This window comes from Gossypium hirsutum, chromosome D03 (assembly GCF_007990345.1).
Source record: "Gossypium hirsutum isolate 1008001.06 chromosome D03, Gossypium_hirsutum_v2.1, whole genome shotgun sequence".
NCBI lineage: Eukaryota > Viridiplantae > Streptophyta > Magnoliopsida > Malvales > Malvaceae > Gossypium > Gossypium hirsutum.
The window spans coordinates 53572588-53595263 of NC_053439.1; the positions used below are offsets into that span (position 1 = coordinate 53572588).

Below are 22676 nucleotides of genomic sequence, written 5' to 3' on the forward strand. Positions count from 1 at the left end.
AATGAACCTGTTCAAAGTTCTTTCTTTTATTTTTTATTCTAGTAAAAAAAAGAGAGCTTTACAATCAGTTTTTGCTTGGCTTTTATAGCCATTTTACAATTTTTTTTTATTTGCTTGCTTGTTACTGTTTCTTTGTGTGCTTTCTTCTCATTGTAAGTGGAGCAGGTGGCGTTGCAGGTGGTGGTGGCAGAGTTGGTGATGGCAGAGGGTAAGTGGTGCGGCGCCTAGGGTTAGGGGGATTAGGGTTTTCTAAAATTTTTTAGTTTTTGGGCTGGGTTTTTAATTTTTTTAGGGCTGTTTTGATTTGTTTTATTTTCTCTGGTGGGCCGGGCAAATTTGGGCTTTTACAGTTAGTACCTGTCAAAACATTTTTCCAAATCTAACATTATGTGAAAGTAAAATTATTAATTGATAAATTGTATTAATGGTTAGAAAAATTATCAAATTATATAAAATTATTAATTGTTAGTACTAGGAAAAAACATTTTTCCAAATCTAACATTATGTGAAAGTAAAATTATTAACTTAGTTTAGGGTTTTTAATTAACTTAGTTTAGGGTTTTTAAGTTAAGGGTTAGGGTTTTTAAGTTCAGGGTTTAGGGTTTTTAATTTAATTAGGTTAGGGTTTTTAATTTAATTGTTAGGGTTTTTAATTTAATTGTTAGGGTTTTTAATTTAATTAGGTTAGGGGTTTTAATTTAATTAGGTTAGGGTTTTTAAGTTAAGGGTTAGGGTTTTTAATTTAATTAGGTTAGGGTTTTTAATTTAATTAGGTTAGGGTTTTTAAGTTAAGGGTTAGGGTTTTTAATTTAATTGTTAAGGTTTTTAATTTAATTAGGTTAGGGTTTTTAAGTTAAGGGTTAGGGTTTTAAATTTAATTAGGTTAGGGTTTTTAATTTAATTGTTAGGGTTTTTAAGCTAAGGGTTAGGATTTTTAATTTAATTAGGTTAGAGTTTTTAATTTAATTAGGTTAGGGTTTTTAATTTAATTGTTAGGGTTTTTAATTTAATTAGGTTAGGGTTCTTAATTTAATTAGGTTAGGGTTTTTACGTTAAGGGTTAGGGTTTTTAAGCTAAGGGTTAGAGTTTTTAAGTAACGGGTTAGGGTTTTTAATTTAATTAAGTTAGGGTTCTTAATTTAATTAGGTTAGGGTTTTTAAGTTAAGGGTTAGGGTTTTGAATTTAATTAGGTTAGGGTTTTTAATTTAATTGTTAGTGTTTTTAATTTAATTAGGTTAGGGTTTTTAATTAATTTAATTAGGTTAGGGTTTTTAATTTAATTAGGTTAGGGTTTTTAAGTTAAGGGTTAGGGTTTTTAATTTAATTAGGTTAGGGTTTTTAAGTTAAGGGTATTAATGGTTAGTAGAATTCTCAAATAATATCAAAATATTCAAAAATTTCTATTTTATTACATCAAATAAACTTCTATTTTATTACATCAAATAATATCAAAATATTCAAAATATTTGTACAAATAAATTTAAATACGGCAATCAATGTCTATGCCCGGGGGATTCAGTGCCACATGGTGGCCGTCGACGGTTATGCGCTAGATTCCTTCTTTCTCTAGCTTCCGGCGACGGTTGTTGCTCCTCCGGCAGGGATTCTGGTCCTTCCGGTACGACATCTATTGTCGGACTTGGGATGATGATCCACCTTCAAAGAATAGTGTATGTGGAGGTGTTTGCATCACGAACGGCGACGGTGTTTGAAACTCATACGTTGGTGGGGATTGGTAAAAGGGAGAGCTCCCCGACGGCCCCTCTTGCGATCCCTAGTGTGCCGCTGGCCTATACATCGGCGGTCCACTCAGCATAACAAGAAATGGAGCTGAACCAGGCATTTGGCTCAAACCTGCCATAGGACTCGGAAAAGGATACATATAAGGGTAAGGATACATATAAGGGCTAGGAAACGCACTTGACATCATTTGAAAAGACGATTGCGTGGGTATCATCGGCTGAACTGCTGCATCGGGTGACTGTGTCGGTGCTCTCGCTGGGCCTGGTGATTGCATGGCCACTGATGATGAGCCGGGTGAATGTCTGGGCCTCGTTGAGGGGCTACCTTCGTCGTCTTGTCGTCTTGTCATCTTGGATTTAGAGGCTCGCGCCTTTCCCTTTCGACACGTATTTGTCGCTGCCTCTCCTCTGGCGTCAGTAAATACAGCTTGCCATGGATCCTAAACCATGGCATGTATTCTGTAACGCACGCTAACTCCGGAACGATGATTGGTTCCCGAGTAGGTATATATTCATACTGATCTTCCCACATTTCCATGTACTCAGACCGATAACTCAGCCAATCCGTATTCAATTGCCAAAGGTCGACCTTGTGTTGATTGTCAAACACCTCAGGATCTACGGGAATCAGTTGTCTACATCTAAACTGTCGTTGCACTCTGTCTGACTGGTGCGGCTCCATGGTTGCGTAGTTGATCAACACGACTTTCACCTGCCAAGCTTGTGGATTTTGTAAGAACTCTTCCGGGATTACTGCCCGAATTGCCAGATCCTCATATGGTGTCCATTGAAACTATATGAACATGATAGAAATATTAGTTATATACATAATACTAAATACTAAATACCAATCGACTAGCGAATGATGGAAATATCAATTTTATTTAATACTTACATGTGCTTCCGACTGTTGGTCTAATTGAAGCCGTATATCTTCAAGAGAGGTAGGTAATCGAGCATGACTTGCCGGATGGTTCCACCTAATTAAATAAAATTTTAGCATACTTTTATTTTTAAAAATCTACATAATAATTGTAAAATCTAATATAAAATTTACGTCGTTATGAGTGGGAATGTATATGGGTGGTCCACTCGAGGACGTAGAAATGGAAAGCGAAATCGTGCCCACGACTGTAGTAGTGACAGGCAACCTCCAATTTTTGCTCTCCTCGGTCGCGTCGCCCTGCACATCTCCCGATATAACGTTGCCAAGACGGCAGACCCCCAACTCTATTCACTGGCTACTCTAAAATCGACGAGTTTCAGCAGTCATCTTAGATGTACGCGGCTCTGTGACGTGTCGGGCATCAGATAACCACCAATTATTTGAAGAATGTAGGCCCGAGCATATTGGATTCTTTCAATTTCGGTTGAATCTTCATCCGGATCAGGGAATGTGTCACGTAACTAGCCCATCTCAATCTTACCTCCCTCCATTTTCTCCGGAATAGCGCCCAAAAGCTCGTAGCACACCGCCCCCCAATCGCTAGATTGGGTAGACCCGATGACTGGGTACCCGTCCACCGGTAATCCTAATTGCAAACTGACATCTTCTTGCACTCTCCACTTGGAAGATGGAATGTGTGCGTCTCGGGTCTCCACCTCTCGATCAACGCACTGATTAGTTTCGGGTACAACTTGCATCCCCGGCCTACCATCGCCATGTGCCAAAAACCTGCTTCCCGCAGGTAGTTCTCTACTAACGGTGATGGAGGAGCATGCATATTCTAGATCTTGCATTCCAATACCCGATCTACAGACTTTTATAACAAATAATAAATTAATAATTATCTAAAAATGCATAAATAAAAAATTCTTAAATTATATTTAAAAATTAAATTTCACACTTACTATTTTCATTTGTTCCACCGATATGTGATGCTTATCAAGACAAGTCAATGATCCAGCCATTGATGAAATCGTACAAATTTTTACGAATTATAAAAAATATAAAATTATTTTTAAATTATTTTTAAAAAGGAAATTGAGAGCAAATTGAAATTAAATATGGATTTGAGAGAATTTTGGAAGGAAATTAAGAGAAAATTGAAATTAAATATGGATTTGAAAGAATTTTGGAAGGAAATTGAGAGGAAATACGAGAGAGCATTAGTTTGTGAAAAAATAAAAAGGGGTGGGGGTATTTATAGCTTTTTTTTACCGTTGGGGGGGCAACAGTCAAATTTTTGACCGTTGGAGCATTGTTCATGCGCGGAGGAAATCGCGGCCACGTCAGCGCGATTTGCTGACGTGGCATCAAATCGTGTTCTAGAGGGCGCGATTTGTTGCCATGTCAGCAAATCGCGCTGACGTGGCCGCAATTTCCTGGCGCGTCCCCTGACATCGCGCTGACGTGGACGCGATTTGCCGAAAAATGGACCACTCTGGTAAATAATTAAATAATGGGCCCATTTCGGTAATTTTTGAAAAAAAGGGCTTATATTGGTAATTTGCCCGTAAAAATCATCTGAAAATAAGACGAAATTCAAAGTACAACACCAAGTCTTCATCAAGCAGTGTACATGTCCAAATTACTATATTGATTAATAATAACATTGAATAAATAACCTTCAAGATTCAATCCTTTAAGTTTTCTTTCTCCTTTATTTACTTCCATTTTATATATGATATTTAGACTTATTAATGGGTTGAGTTATTGATCTAAACTTAAAAGATTGTTTAAATTTTGAAGGAGTTTTGGTAAAAATATTAAACCCTAAAAATAGGACTAGACAAAAAAAATTAAGTTTATTTAAAATATGAGTTAAACTCATATATGAACATTCAAGGATTGAACTAGGCTCGGCCCATTTTTAAAATTTGTAATTTTTATATTATATTATTTTTATATATTGTGTAATATATAATACAAAAATTAAATTTATAATAATATATAATATCGTAAAAATTTAAAAAAACATTAAGATGAATATATATAAAAGTTTAATAAATAAAATATATAAATTATTAAATAGTATTAAAAATAATATAAATAATTTTAAAAAAATAATTATATGGGTGGATTTAAAATGAATTTGGGTTAACTATTTATAAGTATGGATGGGCTTAAACAAATTTTAGGTACATATTTCAGACTGGGTTTGGTTTCTTGACAACCAGAAAATGTGTTAACAACATACTTAAATCTAACCGAAACTCAACCCGACGCATAGGGGATTATGTTTAAACTTCAAATAATATTTGTGAAATATGATTAATTTTTAGATATTGCCTTATGAGTAAAACTTTTTTTATTAGTTTGAAGAGTTGTGAGTTTAATACTCTCTCAAAATCGATTCTTTAATCAATTTCCAATTCAACCAATTTATCAGTCGATCTAATTCGGTTCAAACAACCCTAATTATATGAATTTCAAGCTGTTGAAGTTACAACTGATATTAAAATAAATCGGAACCTTCTCTGTCTCACCAAACTTACTCTAAACCAAGAGCATAAAAAATAAAAAAATAAAAATCCTCCTCTAAACCATGCAGTGTTAGCAATCGTAAGATCTGTTAGTGAAACATTGAGTAGAAACTATAGATGACAACAAGTGGGAACCCTCACCTTGTCAGAGATCATGGGAAGTATTGAACTCTTATAATTAGAATAATCAAGTTCCACTACAAATAACGATCAAAACCCACAAAAATAAAAACGCATACCATGAACATGCAGCAGTTCATAATATTCTTTGAAGTTTTAGACTCTTGACAATAACCAGAAAATTCAAACACAAACACAGTCTGTATCTTCAGTTCATAAACATCCCAATAAACCATTGGGATTCAAACACAAAACCATCACACAAACACATATTGTCAGTATCTTCAGTTCATAAACATCCCAATAAACCATTGACATTCAAACACAACCATCACACAAATGCATACTGACAGTATCTTCAGTTCATAAACATCCCAATAAACCATTGAGATTGTATTTCAAAGAAGCAAATTACTCAACCCGTGGCTTTTTCGGCAAACTGGCTAGATTCAGTTGGTTTTCTTTTAACCCAGCTTCGTCCTGATCCAGCTTCAGTTTCTTTTCTTTTAAGTCAGCTTCGTCCTGATCCAGCTTTAGTTTCTTCTCTTTTAAGTCAGCTCCATCCTTCTCTAGCTTCAGTCTGTCTTTTCTAATATTAGCTTTCTTCTTCCACTACACCAAAACAGGGTTTTAGCGGCACTTTCTTAGGTCTATAGTGGCGTTTTTTAGCGCCGCAAATACTTTTAGTGGCGCTTCGCAAAGCACCGCAAAGATTGCTGTTAATGACAGTGTCGGTAACTTTCGCGGCGCTTTCTATGATAAATGCCGCTAAAGATCAGGAACTTTAGCGGTGTTTTTTTACAACGCCGCTATAGACCATGTTTTTTAGCGGCGCTTAAATAAAAACACCCCTATAGACCGTGATCTTTAGCGGCGCTTAAAAAAAACGCCACTATAGATCGTGGTCTTTAGCGACGCTTACCAAAAAATGCCACTATAGACCATGGTCTTTAGCGGTGCTTAACCAACAAACGCCACTACTGACCATGGTCTTTAATGGCGCTTAACCAACAAAAGCCACTACAGACCATGGTCTTTAGCGGCGCTTAACCAACAAACGCCACTATAGACCATGGTCTTTAGCGGCGCTTAGGCGAAAAACGCCACTATAGACCATGGTCTTTCGCGGCGCTTAGGCGAAAAACACCAATATAGACTATGGTTTTTCGCGGCGCTTAGGAAAAAAACGCCACTATAGACTGTGGTCTTTAGCGGCGCTGACCAAAAAATGCCACTATAGACCATGGTCTTTAGCGGCGCTTAGGCGAAAAACGCCACTATAGACCATGGTCTTTCGCGGCGCTTAGGCGAAAAACGCCACTATAGACCATTGTCTTTCGCGGCGCTTAGGAAAAAAATGCCACTATAGACCATGGTCTTTAGTGGCGCTTATGCAAAAAACGCCGCTAATTTTGGCAGATTTGGAAAGTTTTTTTTATTTGCAGCCCTCTCGTAAAAACAAATCAGAAGAAACCAAATCTAAACCAACCAAAAGTAATAAATCTATATAATATTTAAAATAAATGTCAATAAATAAAATAAAATTCGTATTATGCTTACAAAAATTGTAAAAGTTTAAATGATAATACCAAAGTCAAAATTGAAGTATATTTACACGATAGTCTAAGACGACGGCGGTTGCGATTGCTGAAACATCTTCATCATATTCTGAAGCTGCTGCTGGATTTTATCAAACTTTTTAAGCTGTTCTGCTTCCCTCGTCGCAGCCTCTACTTTACTCGCTTTAGCCTCTGCTTCTCTCACTGCCGCATCTGCTTTAAGCTGCTGCTGGAGTTCTTCATGCTTTCGTTGAACCTCAGCTTCTCTGCTGCTGCCTCTGCTTCTCTCGCTGCCGCATCTGCTTTAAGTTGTAGCTGGAGTTCTTCATATCTTTTTTGAACCTTAGCTTCTCTCGATGTTGCCTCCGCTTTAAGTTGTGTAATTTGCTCAGTTGTTGTCGCTTGCAACTGAGATATCTGGTCTCTTAACCTCTAAACTTCAGCTTGGGCCTGACTTGCCGAACGCATGTATTGTTGCGAGCTGGATCCAAAATATAGGGATGGGTTAACAAAAGATCCTTGAAATCGAACCCGACCATACCTTTCAGGACCCAAAACTTCAGTGATAATCCGGTTATCAATGTCGTCAATATGAACAGAACTATCACTGGAAGTAATCGCTTCGTACTCCACTTTTTTATCCTTCAGTTTTTCCTAAAAAATAAATCACATAGTTAAGAACGCAATATATATTAAAAAAACAAATGCAACATAACTTAACAAATTTGCATTACAAGAAATGAAATAAACCATTAGAAAATAAACAGTATAAATAATTAAAATAAGTCAAACTGTATTAAGCAAACGTACCATAATTTCTGCAGCTTCAGGAGTCATAGGGTTTCCATCTTTCTTCCTATGTGTAATGTTAAAAAGTTGAAGGCGTCCAACTTTTTGACCCGACAACACTTCCTACAATACAATAGTAAAAATATTATTTGATAGAAAGAAATAAATATCTGCCAGTATTACAAAATTCAAAATACGTCGGCCTGAGCTACACACGCAAAACTTCTCGACCTAGCTGTGTGCGTGAATTTTTGTTTCTGCCTACTACTTGTTCCAACTCGTTCACGATTCTACATTATGAAATTATTAGTACGTTAATTATTAAATACTATAAACCAAAATAATTACAAGATTTGTGTAGTAACACATACCTCTCCTTTCTTCGAAGTCCAAAATCTAACGACCTCTTCCCACTGGTACCTTAGCATTCCCGGCGGGACATTTTGTAATTTCTTGTCGAGTGTTGTTTTTGTCTTAAAATAGTCTTTCTTTAAAGTGCTCTTATGGTCTCTCCATCTTTTTCCCAATGCCTTCTTTACATAAGCATCGGAGACCTCTAGAGCAAATCTCGCTTAAAAAAAACACAACTTAAGAAAGTAAATGTAAACGAAACTTAAACCCAAGTATTATAAATGACATACACGTTTTGTTACCTTAATGTTATCGAGAGCTTGGTTCTTGTTACTCTCGGGCACTTTATGCCATGACTCGAAGTTAATTGGCAACATATTTGCATTCTGTGCTAGAATGCCCATGTATCCTGCTAAAAGGCGAGCTTCTGATCCAACAGGCTGACCAAAGCTATTACTGGATACTTGGACACGCTCGACCGGATCTAGATCGTATAAATCCCTCAGTAGCGTACGTCCGTGAACTCCTCGCATCCCAGCAGTTTCAGCTAGAAAATAAAAGTATTGTAATATAAGAAATTTAAAAAATAAAATAAATAATATGTCAACACACATGTAAGTTAAATGTTAAATTACTTTTAGCTTCTATAGGTTCAAGTGTAACCGGAATGTTCGAAGATCCAATAGTAGTTTTTGTTCAGTGCTGTTTGTTTCGGTCGAGTTTAGAGTACCTTGAACAATATGGTGTGCTCGCACGGGTCTTCTAGGCATTTTATCTGCAATATAAATAAATTAGTGGAAAGCTTAATATACAATTACAACAATAATAATATGTTTAAAATAGTTGAAATATATAATAAGACCAATATTATGATATGATATTACATATAATTAAATAATCGTAAAAGCTTACTATATTATAATCCATAAATATCTTCATCCATATCCTGGCGGACCCATTGACTGTGTGTACTAGTACTAGGGATGTTTTCGTTTAAGTTTTGTTCTGGAAATGGCAAAGTTTGTGTTCTGTCGTCAACGCCATCTCTGCTTCCACTGCCCATGTCAAACAAGTCCCTAGGGATGTTACGGAGCACAACGTACCAACCCTCATCAATTGGATCTTTTGAGTAAAAAACTTGTTTGACTTGAGAAGGAAATATGTACAGCTCATCAATCAATTGTTGTCCGGTATGAATCAATCGAGTGAAGTTCACCATTGTGAAACCAAATTGATCTTGCTTATTCCACAACCAGTATTAACATCGGCCCAATCACCTCGAAATAAGACAACTTTCCATTTTTCGTAGTAATCCAACTCAATTATATCAGTAAGAAGTCCGAAATATTCTACATTTCCTTCGACAGGATTGTTGTCCCTAGCACTAGCATAACTAGTAACTGAGGAATTAACAACTATTCCACAATTTTGCGTTCTCCTCAATCTCTCGCGATATTTTGTATGAAATCTAAATCCGTTTATGAAGAACGCACTATATCTTTTAACCACCCGATTTGGACCTTGAGAAAGCCATTTGACTTCGTCGGTCACGTTCTTCCCACTCCAAACCTATTGTATGATAAGTCAACTGAGTAATTTCAAATGTTATGAGACAAGATTATAATTATATGTCGATGAAAGCTACAATTGCATACCGTTTCAGTTAACCATTCATGGAAAGATTCTATGAACAACTTATTGATGTCTCGAAGTTGTGTTCTTCGGGAGCGCGAACGAGATCTCAGTATTTGTTTGTACTCACTATGTAAAAAATATGTTCAGCTTGTTAGAAGATAAACAACTGATGACTAATTGATGAATATCAATCAAATGGTTAAAAGATAAATAATCTTACTTGCGTAAATGTTCCATTGATTCGTGGTGAAACAGAACATACCGATGTGCTTGTACCCACGAAAAACCATCTAATTCTGCAATTTCCACTTTGCCGATTAGTTCTCCAAAACTTTGGAACAAATAAGTATCGGCCAAGTTATGATCTGTGAGTCCAGCATTTCTATTTGGTCTGCTCAACCTTGTTTCAACATCATCCAAATATCGCGAACAGAAGGTCATACATTCCTCTGCTAAGTAGGCTTCAGCAATCGATCTTTTTGGATAACGCTTGTTGCGGCAGTAAGACTTTAATTTGGATAGGAACCTAAACACGACAAATAATGTTATGAAAATTTGTACTTAAAGGCATATAGGGTTTACGGAAGGAGAGTTTTTAAAATAAATTAACACCTTTCTATGGGATACATCCATCGGTAAAAAACGGGTCCGCCAAGAATTGCTTCTCCCGGAAGGTGGTTTATCAAGTAAACCATAATAGTGAAGAAGGATGGTGGAAAGATTTTCTCCATGTTGCATAAAGTCAATGCGGCTCTATCCTGTACCTTCTGAAGTTCTTGAACATCCAAAATGGCTTTCATTATATTGGATAGTTCAATTATACAGGACGTCACCTTCTTCGACATACAACATCGTAGAGCAACTGGCAGTAAATCTTGCATCAAGATGTGATAGTCATGTGATTTTAGCGAATACAGTCTTCGATCTTTAATACTAACACATCGAGATATATTTGATGCATACGTATCTGGAACCTTTATATCCTTCAACACTGTACAGAACACTTCTTTCTCTGTCCTCGACATCGAAAAAATTGAAGACGGCAACCGATATTTCCCATTAGGAAGTGGACTCGGATGAAGATCAGGTCGAATTCCCATTTGGACTAAATCAAGTCGACTCTGAAGATTGTCTTTTGATTTTCTATCTACATTCAAAATTGTACCCACAATGTTCTCGCAGACATTTTACTCAATGTGCATAACATCAAGATTGTGTCGTAAAAGCTGATGCTCCCAATAAGACAACTCAAAAAAAATACTTCTTTTTTTCCACAAGTCTGCCTCATTGGGATCATCCTCTTCATCGGAGTCATCATCAGCTTCATCATTTGATCTTCTATTTATTTGCATGTTTGTCGGGTGGTTCATCTTTCCATAACCGAAATTTATATCTTTCAACATGAACAAGATATCAGATCCACTTGTCTGCGAAGGAGCTTCTCTGAACTCTTCGGTACCGTCAAATACTGAACTCTGAAATCTAAATCTATGATTTTTCGGTAACCACCGACGATGCCCCATGTAAGAGAACTTTTCCCATTGTATAACCATTGCGAACATGTTTGTACAGCACAACAAGGACACGCATAACGACCCTTTGTACTCCAACCGGATAAATTGGCATAAGCGGGGAAGTCATTAATGGTCCACATCAAAGCTGCACGTAAATTAAAGTTATCCTTTCTCAGCACATCGTATGTCTCGACACCAGCCCGTAATTGTTTTAACTCTTCAATAAGTGGTTGTAAATAAACGTCGATATCATTCCCGGGCCCTTTCTCTCCAGGGATAATCATAGATAAGATAAGGGAAGATTGCTTCATGCAAATCCACGGAGGCAGGTTGTAAGGAACAAGCACTACTGGCCAAGTACTGTACGCAGTGCTCATGATCTTGTAAGGATTAAATCCATCGGATGCTAGGCCAAGCCTCACACTCCTAGGATCGCTTGCAAAGGTTGGAAATTTATTGTCGAATGATTTCCAAGCTAAAGAATCTGCTGGATGCCTTAATAATCCATCATCGATTCATCCATCATGGTGCCACGTCATTGACTCCGCTGTCTTCGACGACATGAAAAGCCTTTGAAGCCTTGGTATCAGCGGAAAATACCGCAAAATCTTGACCGGCTTCTTTCTTGGTTATGCATCATTTTCATCGTCGTTCCCGTCTTCTGTGTTTCTATTTATCCAACGGGATTCGCCGCATACATGACAGCACTGTTGGTTTCTCCGATCGCCCCAATACAACATGCAGTCGTTCGGGCAACTATGGATTTTGTTGTACCCAAGACCTAAGTCTTTTATCATTTTCTTCATATCTTTGCATGACTGAGGGATTTTTGCAAATATAAACATTTCTCTCAAAAACTCTAGCAGCATTGTCAAAGAGCACAACGTACCAACCCTCCCAAACATTTTAACTGGAAAAGACGAACGCAGAAAGCCATTTTGGAGAATTTTGATCCCTCATATAGTTCTTCGTTCATCTCATTAAGAAGCGCATAGAACTTCACCACTTCTCCATTCGGCTCTTCATGAGGTACACTTGTTCCCCGTTCAGTAAAAGCATTTGCACCAGCATTACAATTATCAGATGCCACAAAGTCGGCCAGGAACGACTGAAAACCATGACTATGCATATTAAATGCATCCCGCAACATACCTTCCATGTCATCCCCTCTATCAGACTGATGGTAAGCAGTACCAGGATAAGATACATCTATCCTTGAAGAGGAAGTACTAGGCAGGCATTCTCCATGGAAAAACCATTTTTTATAACCTCGAACAAACCCATCAACAACTAGATGCTCGTATACAACTTCACGATAATGTCAGTTTATGTTGACACACTTGTTACAGGGGCAAAGAATCATGTTCTCTTGGCTTGCATATTGAAATGCAAAATTCAGAAAAGTTTGTACTCCATTTCTATATTCGTTGCTTACCCTTGACAAATACATCCAAGACCGGTCCATTGCTTAATTATTGCAAGTCTGATTTTCAGCAGAAATTACAAGGGTAAGTTGTTAACTTCATTGGTATTGTTTCACTATCTAAGTTATCATATGATATATATTAATAAGTTATGTCGTATTATATAAGTTATGTATTAAAAATGTAAAAGTATTAATAAGTTATGTAAGTTATGTATCATTTATCCATAAATATATTAATAAGTTATGTCGTATTAATGTAAGTTATGTAATTTATGTATAATATTAATGTAAGTTATGTAATTTATGTATAATATTAATGTAAGTTATGTAAGTTGTAAGTTATGTATAATATAAATTAATTAAGTTATGTAATTTATGTATAATATTAATGTAAGTTATGTAATTTATGTGTAATATTAATGTAAGTTATGTAAGTTGTAAGTTATGTATAATATTAATTAATTAAGTTAGGTAAGTTATGTATAATATTAATGTAAGTTATGTAATTTATGTGTAATATTAATGTAAGTTATGTAAGTTGTAAGTTATGTATAATATTAATTAATTAAGTTAGGTAAGTTATGTATAATATTAATTAATTAAGTTATGTAATTTATGTATAATATTAATGTAAGTTATGTAAGTTGTAAGTTATGTATAATATTAATTAATTAAGTTATGTAATTTATGTATAATATTAATGTGGCTTCTACGTCTCTCAAGTCTTGATTGAAAACGTGGCTTCTACGTCTCTCAAGTCAAATTTAACAACATCATAAATGATAGGCAGTAACATTAATTTCAGTTAATTTCAGTTAGGTCATTTGGCATGAAAATTTTAAATCTAAAGTTTGATATATTTAATTCAATTGGTGCTCTAAGAATTTAAAAACTGTAATTTCAAACATTATCTACTATTTCTATTTTGTGTCCATTTTATTAGTACCATATGATGGTTTCATATTAAATTTTTATTTCATGGTATAAGCTACAGAAAAGCTTATATTAAACGCAAATTGAAGGTGTATATAATGCTCAAATTCTTCACTAATAGTGCCATCAAAGGATAATGACAAGACATTTTTCTCAATTTCCATAATTTAGTCAAATGATCCTCTTTCGATTCCAATTCCAACCATTGTTGCTTATAACCATTGAGATTGTAAACTTACCAACGCTAGACCACCTCCACATGCATTAATCAAATCCTAAATTATATTTTAGAAGGGGCACCTCCATATGCATTAATCAAGCCCTAAATTATCTTTTGGAAGGGGAATCGAAGCAATCTACAAAAGGATCGACTATTCTAAAAGATAAGCAAAGGAATCCCATTTCCAATTGTCATGATTATCTACCATATCGGAGACCCGAACATTCTCCAAACCGCTAGCTTCCATAGTGCTTTTGCTAATCAAAGGTCTTACATTAAGCAGCTACCTTTCTATTAACATCGTCACACTTCTTCCATTGTCTACTGACCAACTTATATTAGTTCGAAGCATCTCTTGTACTTTCATGAATGAACCTCAAACTTATATTACATTTTACCATGTACTAAAATGAGAATGAGATATTAAACCATAATATGTTGATCGGAAAGGCAAATGTGAGCACATGGGATAAGAATTAGAGGACCCACATGCAAATATGTCCTTAAATTTGAAAGCTTTTCATGGGAACTTGAAGAATATGCAAATTATTAACAAAATTTTCACTACAAGCCTGCAAATCTATTTCAGTGAAGGAGAGAAGGAGGAAAACCTGTCGACTGTTGTACCCTAGCGACGGCAGAGAACTGCGGTGGTACAGCACTGTGACGGTCGACGGTTGACGAGCGAGAACAGAAGGGTCGACGAGCAATGTAGCAGAGATGGTTGGGGCGCAGCAGCCTAGGGTTCTAGAATTGGGGGATTTTTGGGGGAAAAATCGGGAGCAATTTTGGGGAGAAATTTGGGGGGAATTTTGGATAAGTGTTGGGAGTAATTGGGATGTAAGAGACGATCTTTTGCGGCGTTTTTAACCTATCGCCACTAATGCTGTTAATGTGGCAGATAAAATGACATCGTTTATTTAAAACCGGAAAGAAATTTTGCGGCGTTTTCCACATAGCACCGCTAAATCCAACCTTTAGTGGCGTTTCGACACTTGCGCCGCAAAAGCCATTCAATTCTCAAACAAAACTACATCGTTTTCACCAAATCTTTAATAACTTGTTGAGGCAGTTTTGCTAAGAACGCCGCGAAAACTCACATCTTTTATTTATTTATTTATTTTTTACCTGTATCTTTTATTAACTGTATCTTTTAATTACTAAGTATAATTAAAGTTTAGCAATCCTTTTGACAATGATAATACAATAATAATAAAAATTTATTATTTATTAAAACAATTGTACACTACTAAAAGTTTACTTTTATATTCGTAATTAACTTTTAATATTTTAGACTAATTTGTTATAATTTTTTCTTTTGCTTTCTAGTTCTTATTTATTATTATACAAATACATAACGAATTAATCAAGTATTATATTTCATTACCAAGGAATATATCAATGAATTCAAAATTCCTACATTTTTCCTAGATAACACATTTTAATAATATAAAAGTATTAATTAATTAATTGTATCATTTAACAAGTCTCAATTAAATCTTAAACCCTAATTTAACCATTCAATATACATGCATATATAAAGTTATCTATACAGTATTACGACGCCGTTTTTTTCCTATCTAACCCAGTTGCGGCGTTTATACATAAGCGCCACAAAATATACAGTCAAATGCGGTCGTTTCGACATCAGTTAAATTAAACTCCTGGCGTTTTCAACCCTAAACGCCACAACTAAAATACGTAAAACGGCACCGTTTATATATAAAACTTAAAATTTGTGGCGCTTTAGGGAAAGCGCCACTAAAGACAATGCCAAACGACGCAGTTTCTTAACTCATAATACACTATTGCGGCATTTACAAAAAGCGCCACTAAATGGAAACAACAAAACGGCAATTTTTTGCTAACATTTCAATAAAATTAACCGATATTTCAATGATTTCGTTTAAATTAGAGAGAAAATTTTAACTAATAATTACACATTTTAAAAAGAAAATACATCAGTATATTTTATATTGAATAAATATAACTATTTATGTATGCAATATGAATAAAATTTTATTTTAATTATATCAATAATTATGTTACTATTTTACAAGATTATCTGGATCACACACGATAAAAGTTAATGTATAAAATAGTTGAACAATAAAACATTGTTCGTGTCTGCTTTTGGGATTTAACCCATTTTGATATATTTTTTAAAATATTAATTTATATTTACATTATTTTCATTTATATTAATCTAGAATATCTATAATTAAACACAAAAGCCCCAATCTGAAACCCTAAAATCATCAACCATATTATTTATCCGTAACCATCAAACCCCAAACTATAAACCACTATACTGTAAGCCTTAATTAATTAATCGTAAACCCTAAACCCCAAACTATATAAACCCTTACCCTAAACCACAAACCCCAAATCATAAAACTTAAACCCTAAACTCGTCAATTAACCATAAACCACCAAACCACAAAATCCAATCCACAATATATCGTACGCATGAACCGTAAATCTTAAACCCTAAATTAACCATAAAAATTAAACCCGTAAACCACAAACAACAACCACCAAATCATAAACTCTAAACCCTAAACTTGGCCACCCCTAAAGTCTAAACCGTAAGTCATAAACCATAATCCTAAACCATATCTTTGAAAATTCGGGTGCCCAATGTGTTAGTTTAGTACAGAACATATATTTTATATTATTTAATTATTTAATATAGGTGTGCTACAACGTGGCACGGATCCCAGTAAAATTAAAATGTTATTCTTTAACTAGTTTTCAAATAGTAGTAGATATATATCTTTAAACCTTAAACATCAAACCTTCAATCCTACCCCAAAATAGAAAATAGTATATATACCAAAAACCCTAAAACTCTATAGCAAAAATAATGGAAAAATAAATCCTAAAATAATGGAAAAATAAATTAAGTTTCTTGTGGCGTTTTTAATCTAAAGCGCCACTAAAAATTACTCTATAGCGGCGTTTCCAAATAAGCGCCGCTAATTAATCTATACGTGAAGCCGTAACGATGCGTTTTGGACAAATTTTTTGCGGTGCTTAAGCAAAAGCGCCACTAAAAGCTGATATCTAGCGGCGTTTATGGGTAAGCGCCACTAAAGGCACTATAGCTCAAGACGAAACGTTGTGTTTCGCTTTCAAACTTTCCGGCGTTTTTCAGTTACACGCTGCTAATATCAGGCTATAGCGGCGTTTATCACAAGCGCCACAATTGGCTCTATGCCTCATTGCCAGATGCTGCGTTTTGGTTCAAATATTTTGTGGCGCTTGTTCTATAGCGCCGCTAATGATGTGCTTCAGCGGCGTTTATACAGAAGCGCCACTAATTCTACCATAACTCAATATTGTACGTTGCGTTTTGTTTAACATTTTTTGCGGCACATACAAAAAAACGCCGCTAATTGCACTCTATAATGGCGTTTTCATAATGCGCCGCTATTGCCACTATTCCTGAATATTGAACGATGCGTTTTGTCAGCTTTCTTACGGCGTTTTTGTTTAAAAACGCCACTGATGGTGCTCTTTTTGCGGCGTTTTGATAGAATCGCCGCTATTGATGGATCTTTACCTGCGTTTTGTGATTAACGCCGCGAATGCCTGATTTTTAGCGGCGTTTAATCTACAAACGCCACAAAAAGCCGCTAAATCCTGCTTTTGGTGTAGTGTTCTCAAATCTCTTCTCCTCTGCTTGATACTCCATTTCATGAGCACGAGCCTTCATCAACTTATTCATGATGTTTTGCACCATTGCCTCCATAGTTGTGATGACTTTTAGCTCAAGTATCTCTGGGTTACTTACTATTTTATGGTAAACTTCATCTAGTGAGTTCATAATGATCCTTTGAACGTCTGCATGACTACATAAAAAAAATTGTTATCAGTATAAGGGTGCTTTTGAAATGTCAGTGAGCACTTGAGTTCATAAATATTGTATACCCCTGGACAGTTGACAGCTTCATATCGTCTTGATTTTCTCTGACATCACCGCTGCCTTCAGTCAGATCATTGTATATCTTGTCGTCTAGAAAACAAAGTTATTAAGGTAGGAAACATAAAGGATATTAATATTTACAATTAACAAGTAAAAAGCTGAGGATTTTATAAGATCATTTATCAACTTGCAGCAATTACCTGACAGAAGAAAGTTTTCAATATCAAACAACGGCAGTGACAGAAGCTCCTGTAGAGAAAGAGAATCAGATCTGATCCAAAAATAAGCAATTTGAATTTAAAAAATATATACAGGCCAATACTTACTGGATCAACATTAAGCCCCTTTTCTAGTGAGTCTACTTCATGATAACCCTGCAAATAAGGAGAGAAGTACACAACATTAAGCCCCTTTTCCTACTCAGGACTTTGGTGTGTGTTTGACTAATATTTCTATGATTGCGTTTATCTGTATTTGATTCCAATTCATTGAAATCATCCATGTATTCCTTGAATGAACGTACAATCTAAGACCCATAAGAAAAAGGACATAAAAGGATCATAAGACATAAAAATCCGAATATTTAAACTACAAATATTTCTGTCTGCTAACTAATGTTCAGGTAGAATAATCTGAGTTCAACAATTGCTTACAAAGAAAGTAACAAACATTTCTGGCCAATATATATATATATATATATGTAACCCAGAGAATTAATAAAAAGAAGTGATATTTTTGGTTGTATCACTTTATAGTTTGCAAAAGATGAAATAAACTGCCCGTCAAAGAAATTAAAGGGATGACAAGTTGTACTTATATGACAGTAGGAATAGCTGAGAAGGGTTAAAATTTTCATTGGTTAAAAGAGAATCTATTATTACAACAGAGAATTAAACTTGATTTTTGCATCATTTATTGAAAGGATTGAATAGAAAACTAGTCGACAATACATGATTGCCTATTCAAGTCATAATTTGCTCAACAAAAATCAAAATTCGGTTCTAAGTGAAAAAAAAGAACAGAACAGAACATGAGAGCCAAAAGACAAGTTATTCTGTGTACACCTCCAGAAGACTGATATGGACGCTTTTATTGCAATAGGAGTTTTAGTTTTATTTATTTATTATATCAGGTTTTATTAAGAGTTTTAATTTTACTTATTTTTTCTATTATATTAGGTTTTTATTTTCAAGTTAAGAATTCTACTAGGATTCTTTCCTTCGTTATTAACAGACTATAAAATGCTGCCAATATGAAATAAAGAGATAAGCAATTATTCTATAAAAAAGAAACGATATTATAAGAGGGAGTTCAGTTAAGGATGAATCTGTCTTTTGAGTAATCATAGGTCGATGTAAGAATTCTTTCTCGTCTAGACCTGTGACTAGATTGCAAAGGGAGGGGGACAAACAACAAAACCAACGGGGAACAACGGCAAAATAGGTTCTTCTGCACCATTTATTAAGAGACTGACATAGACAGAAATGGCGGAAAGAATGGCTAAGGGGTTGTGTTATAATTGTGAGGAGTCCTATTCCATGGGACACAAATGTAAAAGGTTATTTTGGATAGAAGTACCAAATGTTGAAGGCAAGCAAGATGATGATGAGGTAGATGATTTTGGATAAGTTCTGAAGTTTATTCTGAATTTGAGCTTGAGGACAAGCTCAACTCCAAGGAGGGGAGTAATGATATGGACGCTTTTATTACAATAGGAGTTTTAGTTTTATTTATTTATTATATCAGGTTTTACTAAGAGTTTTAGTTTTACTTATTTTTTCTATTATATTAGATTTTTATTTTCTTCATACACTCTAATTTAGGATTTCTATTTGGACTCTTTCCTTTGTTATTAACAGTCAATAAAAGGTTGCCAATTGAAATAAAGAGATAAGCAGTTATTCTATAAAAAAGAAACGTTATTTTTGAGTAACCATTGGTCGAGGCAAGAATTCTTTCTCAACTAGACCTGTGACTAGATCCTACGCCAAGGCGCATAAGAGACAGTTTCTAAATAAACTTACCACATCAACCCTAAAAATTTAATAATGCAAGAACAAATTACCAAGAAAGAAAAGTCATGCCGCTACTACTAAGTTACAGAGTCATGTTTTCTACAATAATTTTCATGATAAAAGTAAAATCTAAAGCTCCATTGATTAAAATACTAATGACAAATTGGGTGCTTCTACTCAAAATGTTTACCTGTAGATTGATGTGAATCTTCGCACCTCTGGTACAATCAGGGGTTAGAGGAAAATGGAACATAAACTGTTCATCTTCCATTTGCACAAGATCTTGAATACTAACAGGATTTGTAAGCTTTTGGTTCTTAATATCTTGTAGCATTACTAAAACAGAAGCCAAAACTTTGTTTACTATTTTTTCCACTATGCTAAAGAACTTAGCCTCTGAGATTAATTCCTCTGTTTGGTCCACAATAGCCTCTCCCTGCAATGCTTTTACTGAAATATAAAGAAAGCAGATAACAAATTTTAATTTAAATGATTAAAACAAATCAAGATTAATATATTTATATATGTAAAAAAGAGTTATTAAAACATGCCTAGGATGTCTGTCTCTGGTATTCCTTAAGCAGTCTCCAGAACATCAACAACAAATGGCATTAATCAACATAAAAATCGTACCTATGAGTGAGATTACGTGAGGAAGGTCCTTGCAAATCTCATCAGCACACTCTATGTTCCGGACTGGATTTGTTGACTGGTTCAAAAATGAATCAAGCTCTTGAAATGCATTTTCGATGCTAAGACTGGAACTGGCATTATCGACAATCCTGGGCTGCATCAAATTTTTCAATCGTTGCAGTAAGAGTTGAGGGTCACGAAGCCGATTCATCCCTTCCACTACTATCTCTTTCTTTTCTTCCCATTTCCTCTACATTCAAAAAAGTTACTAAAAGCAATTAGAAACATAAATGAACTTGCACCCTCAGTTTTTTAGCTCAATATTCTTGAGTAAAAACAAAAGCACGATAATCTGATACTTGTAGCAAAAAGTTGAACACACTCCTGGTATTTGGAAAAAAAGAGTCAGAAATTGCAGGATTGACATGTTACGTTGTAGTGGGAGTCGGATTGGCATGGATTAGTTTGCTCTTTTTTCTTTCTTTTTTTTCAAAATACAAATTATAAAAAGAGAGGAAAAGTCTCACAGCAGCTTGATATCTGTCATCACCATCCAATAGCATACGCATCAATTCTCCCACCAGCTCGTTACAGTCCTGCATATATATGGAGAGTAACTATTATTAAACAAACCCTAAACGATAAAGAAAATAGCTTAATTGCAAGAAAGGAAAGAAAATGAATAGGTACCTTGATTCTTTTACGACTGCGCTTATCTTTATCTGATTCCAATTCTATGAAATTCCCCATATATTCCTTGAACGACGTACAATCTGAGAATCAAGCAAAATGATATAAAAATATCTTACAATATTCTGTAAGTTCAAATTTCCCTTTAAAAGCAAAATATATTTCTAAAAAAAGCAAAGTCAAACTCGATTCTATCCAGTAGACCAGAGAAAAATATAAACCAAACCAGCAAAGAGCGAAGAGAAATGGAGCTTAACATTGCTTACGATTGCAGAGTAGAGACTTCTTATGCCGTCGCAGAAATCTTTTATCATTTTTTCCTCAAGACTTTTATTTCTGATGCATTCGCACGATCGTGCGAATTTCGCTTTTCTGAATTATTCGAAAAAATATTAAAAAGAAATTGATTAAATCCCAAATTTTGAAAAAGTAGTCTATTTTCCATTTGTGTGTTCACAATAATCTACATTTACTGTTGAAGTTATCAATAATTCTCGTTTCTCCCGTTTGAGAAAAATTAAGTTGATACGTTTGCAGGGGTATTGCCAAGGGTGTGTTAGCAAATGTCAGTTCCTTTAAAGAAAAAAAATTAAATTACTCAACTCTCGATAATAATAAAAAATTCACTAAACTATAAAAAGTTACATTTTAATCACTAATATTTTTTTAATGAAAAAATAATAAATAGAAATTCAAGTATCAACTATTGAAAGACTCTAAAGGTTTTTGTCTCGTTAGATAGCCGTAACCACCGAATTAAGAGGTGCTTCAAATATCTGAAGGGAGGTCTGCCAAGAGAGACTAATCTTTGCCAATTGATTTGCAATTAAATTACACTCCCTAGGAACATACTTAATTTTCCATTGACCTTCAAAACGTAAAATACATTTAACTCTTCTGAGCAAGGTAATACCGGAGTCCACCGACTCCTCCATAGACAAGGCACTAACCACCTCAAGGTTATCTGTCTAAATCTTGACTTTCTTGTAGCCCTTATTTAATAAAATGAGAATTCTGTCAAGAATACCCCAAAGTTCTACCTCCAAAGGTGAACATCTACCCAAATAATGATTAAAGCCCAAAATCCAATTGTCAGCCTAATCACGAACCACCCACCCACGGATGCATTTTCAAAAGCTCTAGCCACTCCTCCATCAATAAATAAATAAACCCAATTGCCTTTATAATGGGAATGAATTTCCGAATTTGGTGAATTAGGCTTGGCCTCATTTAGAAAAGGTTCAAATTGTTTGGCCCAATTGAGAGAGACTTTAACAATTTCATAAGTCGTCCAGTTAATGTTTTGGAAGATGAAAAGATTCATGTTCTTCCAAATTCTCCAAGCAATTAATCCAAATAAGCTTGACCAAGTAATTTCCTTATCCTGCATCTTAAAATGGCAACAAAGGTTAGTGGAAAACCAATTTTGAAGGGAATCAAAAAAAAAAACCTGGATTGCATCTTAGGAAGGACTACAAGCTTCCATGCTTCCTTAGCCGTCAAACAGTCTTGGAGTACATGCATAATGTCCTTAGTATTATGACCACATAAAGAGCACGCAGTGTTTTGCTCAATTCCTCTCTTAACGCTCTCTAAATTAGTAAGAAGTCTATGTTTGAACACAAACCAAAGAAAAAGATGAACTCTCTGTGGGCTTTGATATTTCCAAATAGACTTTCAACTATCATCTTTAGG

At 34.9% G+C, this 22676-nt stretch overlaps 1 protein-coding gene across 1 annotated transcript; it reads right to left on the bottom strand.

Moving 5' to 3' along the window:
* Positions 1-15956: 15956 nt before the first annotated feature.
* On the bottom strand, positions 15957-21490 carry LOC107932345 (uncharacterized). The gene is made up of 9 exons (XM_016864314.2): positions 21248-21490; positions 20982-21064; positions 20819-20887; positions 20292-20541; positions 19849-20108; positions 17970-18017; positions 17844-17892; positions 17649-17733; positions 15957-17569 (listed from the first exon to the last, which is right to left on the bottom strand). The coding sequence occupies exons 2-9, from the start codon at positions 21039-21041 to the stop codon at positions 17332-17334; spliced, it is 1059 nt and encodes a 352-aa protein (XP_016719803.2). The 5' UTR covers positions 21042-21064; positions 21248-21490; the 3' UTR covers positions 15957-17331.
* Positions 21491-22676: the final 1186 nt, after the last annotated feature.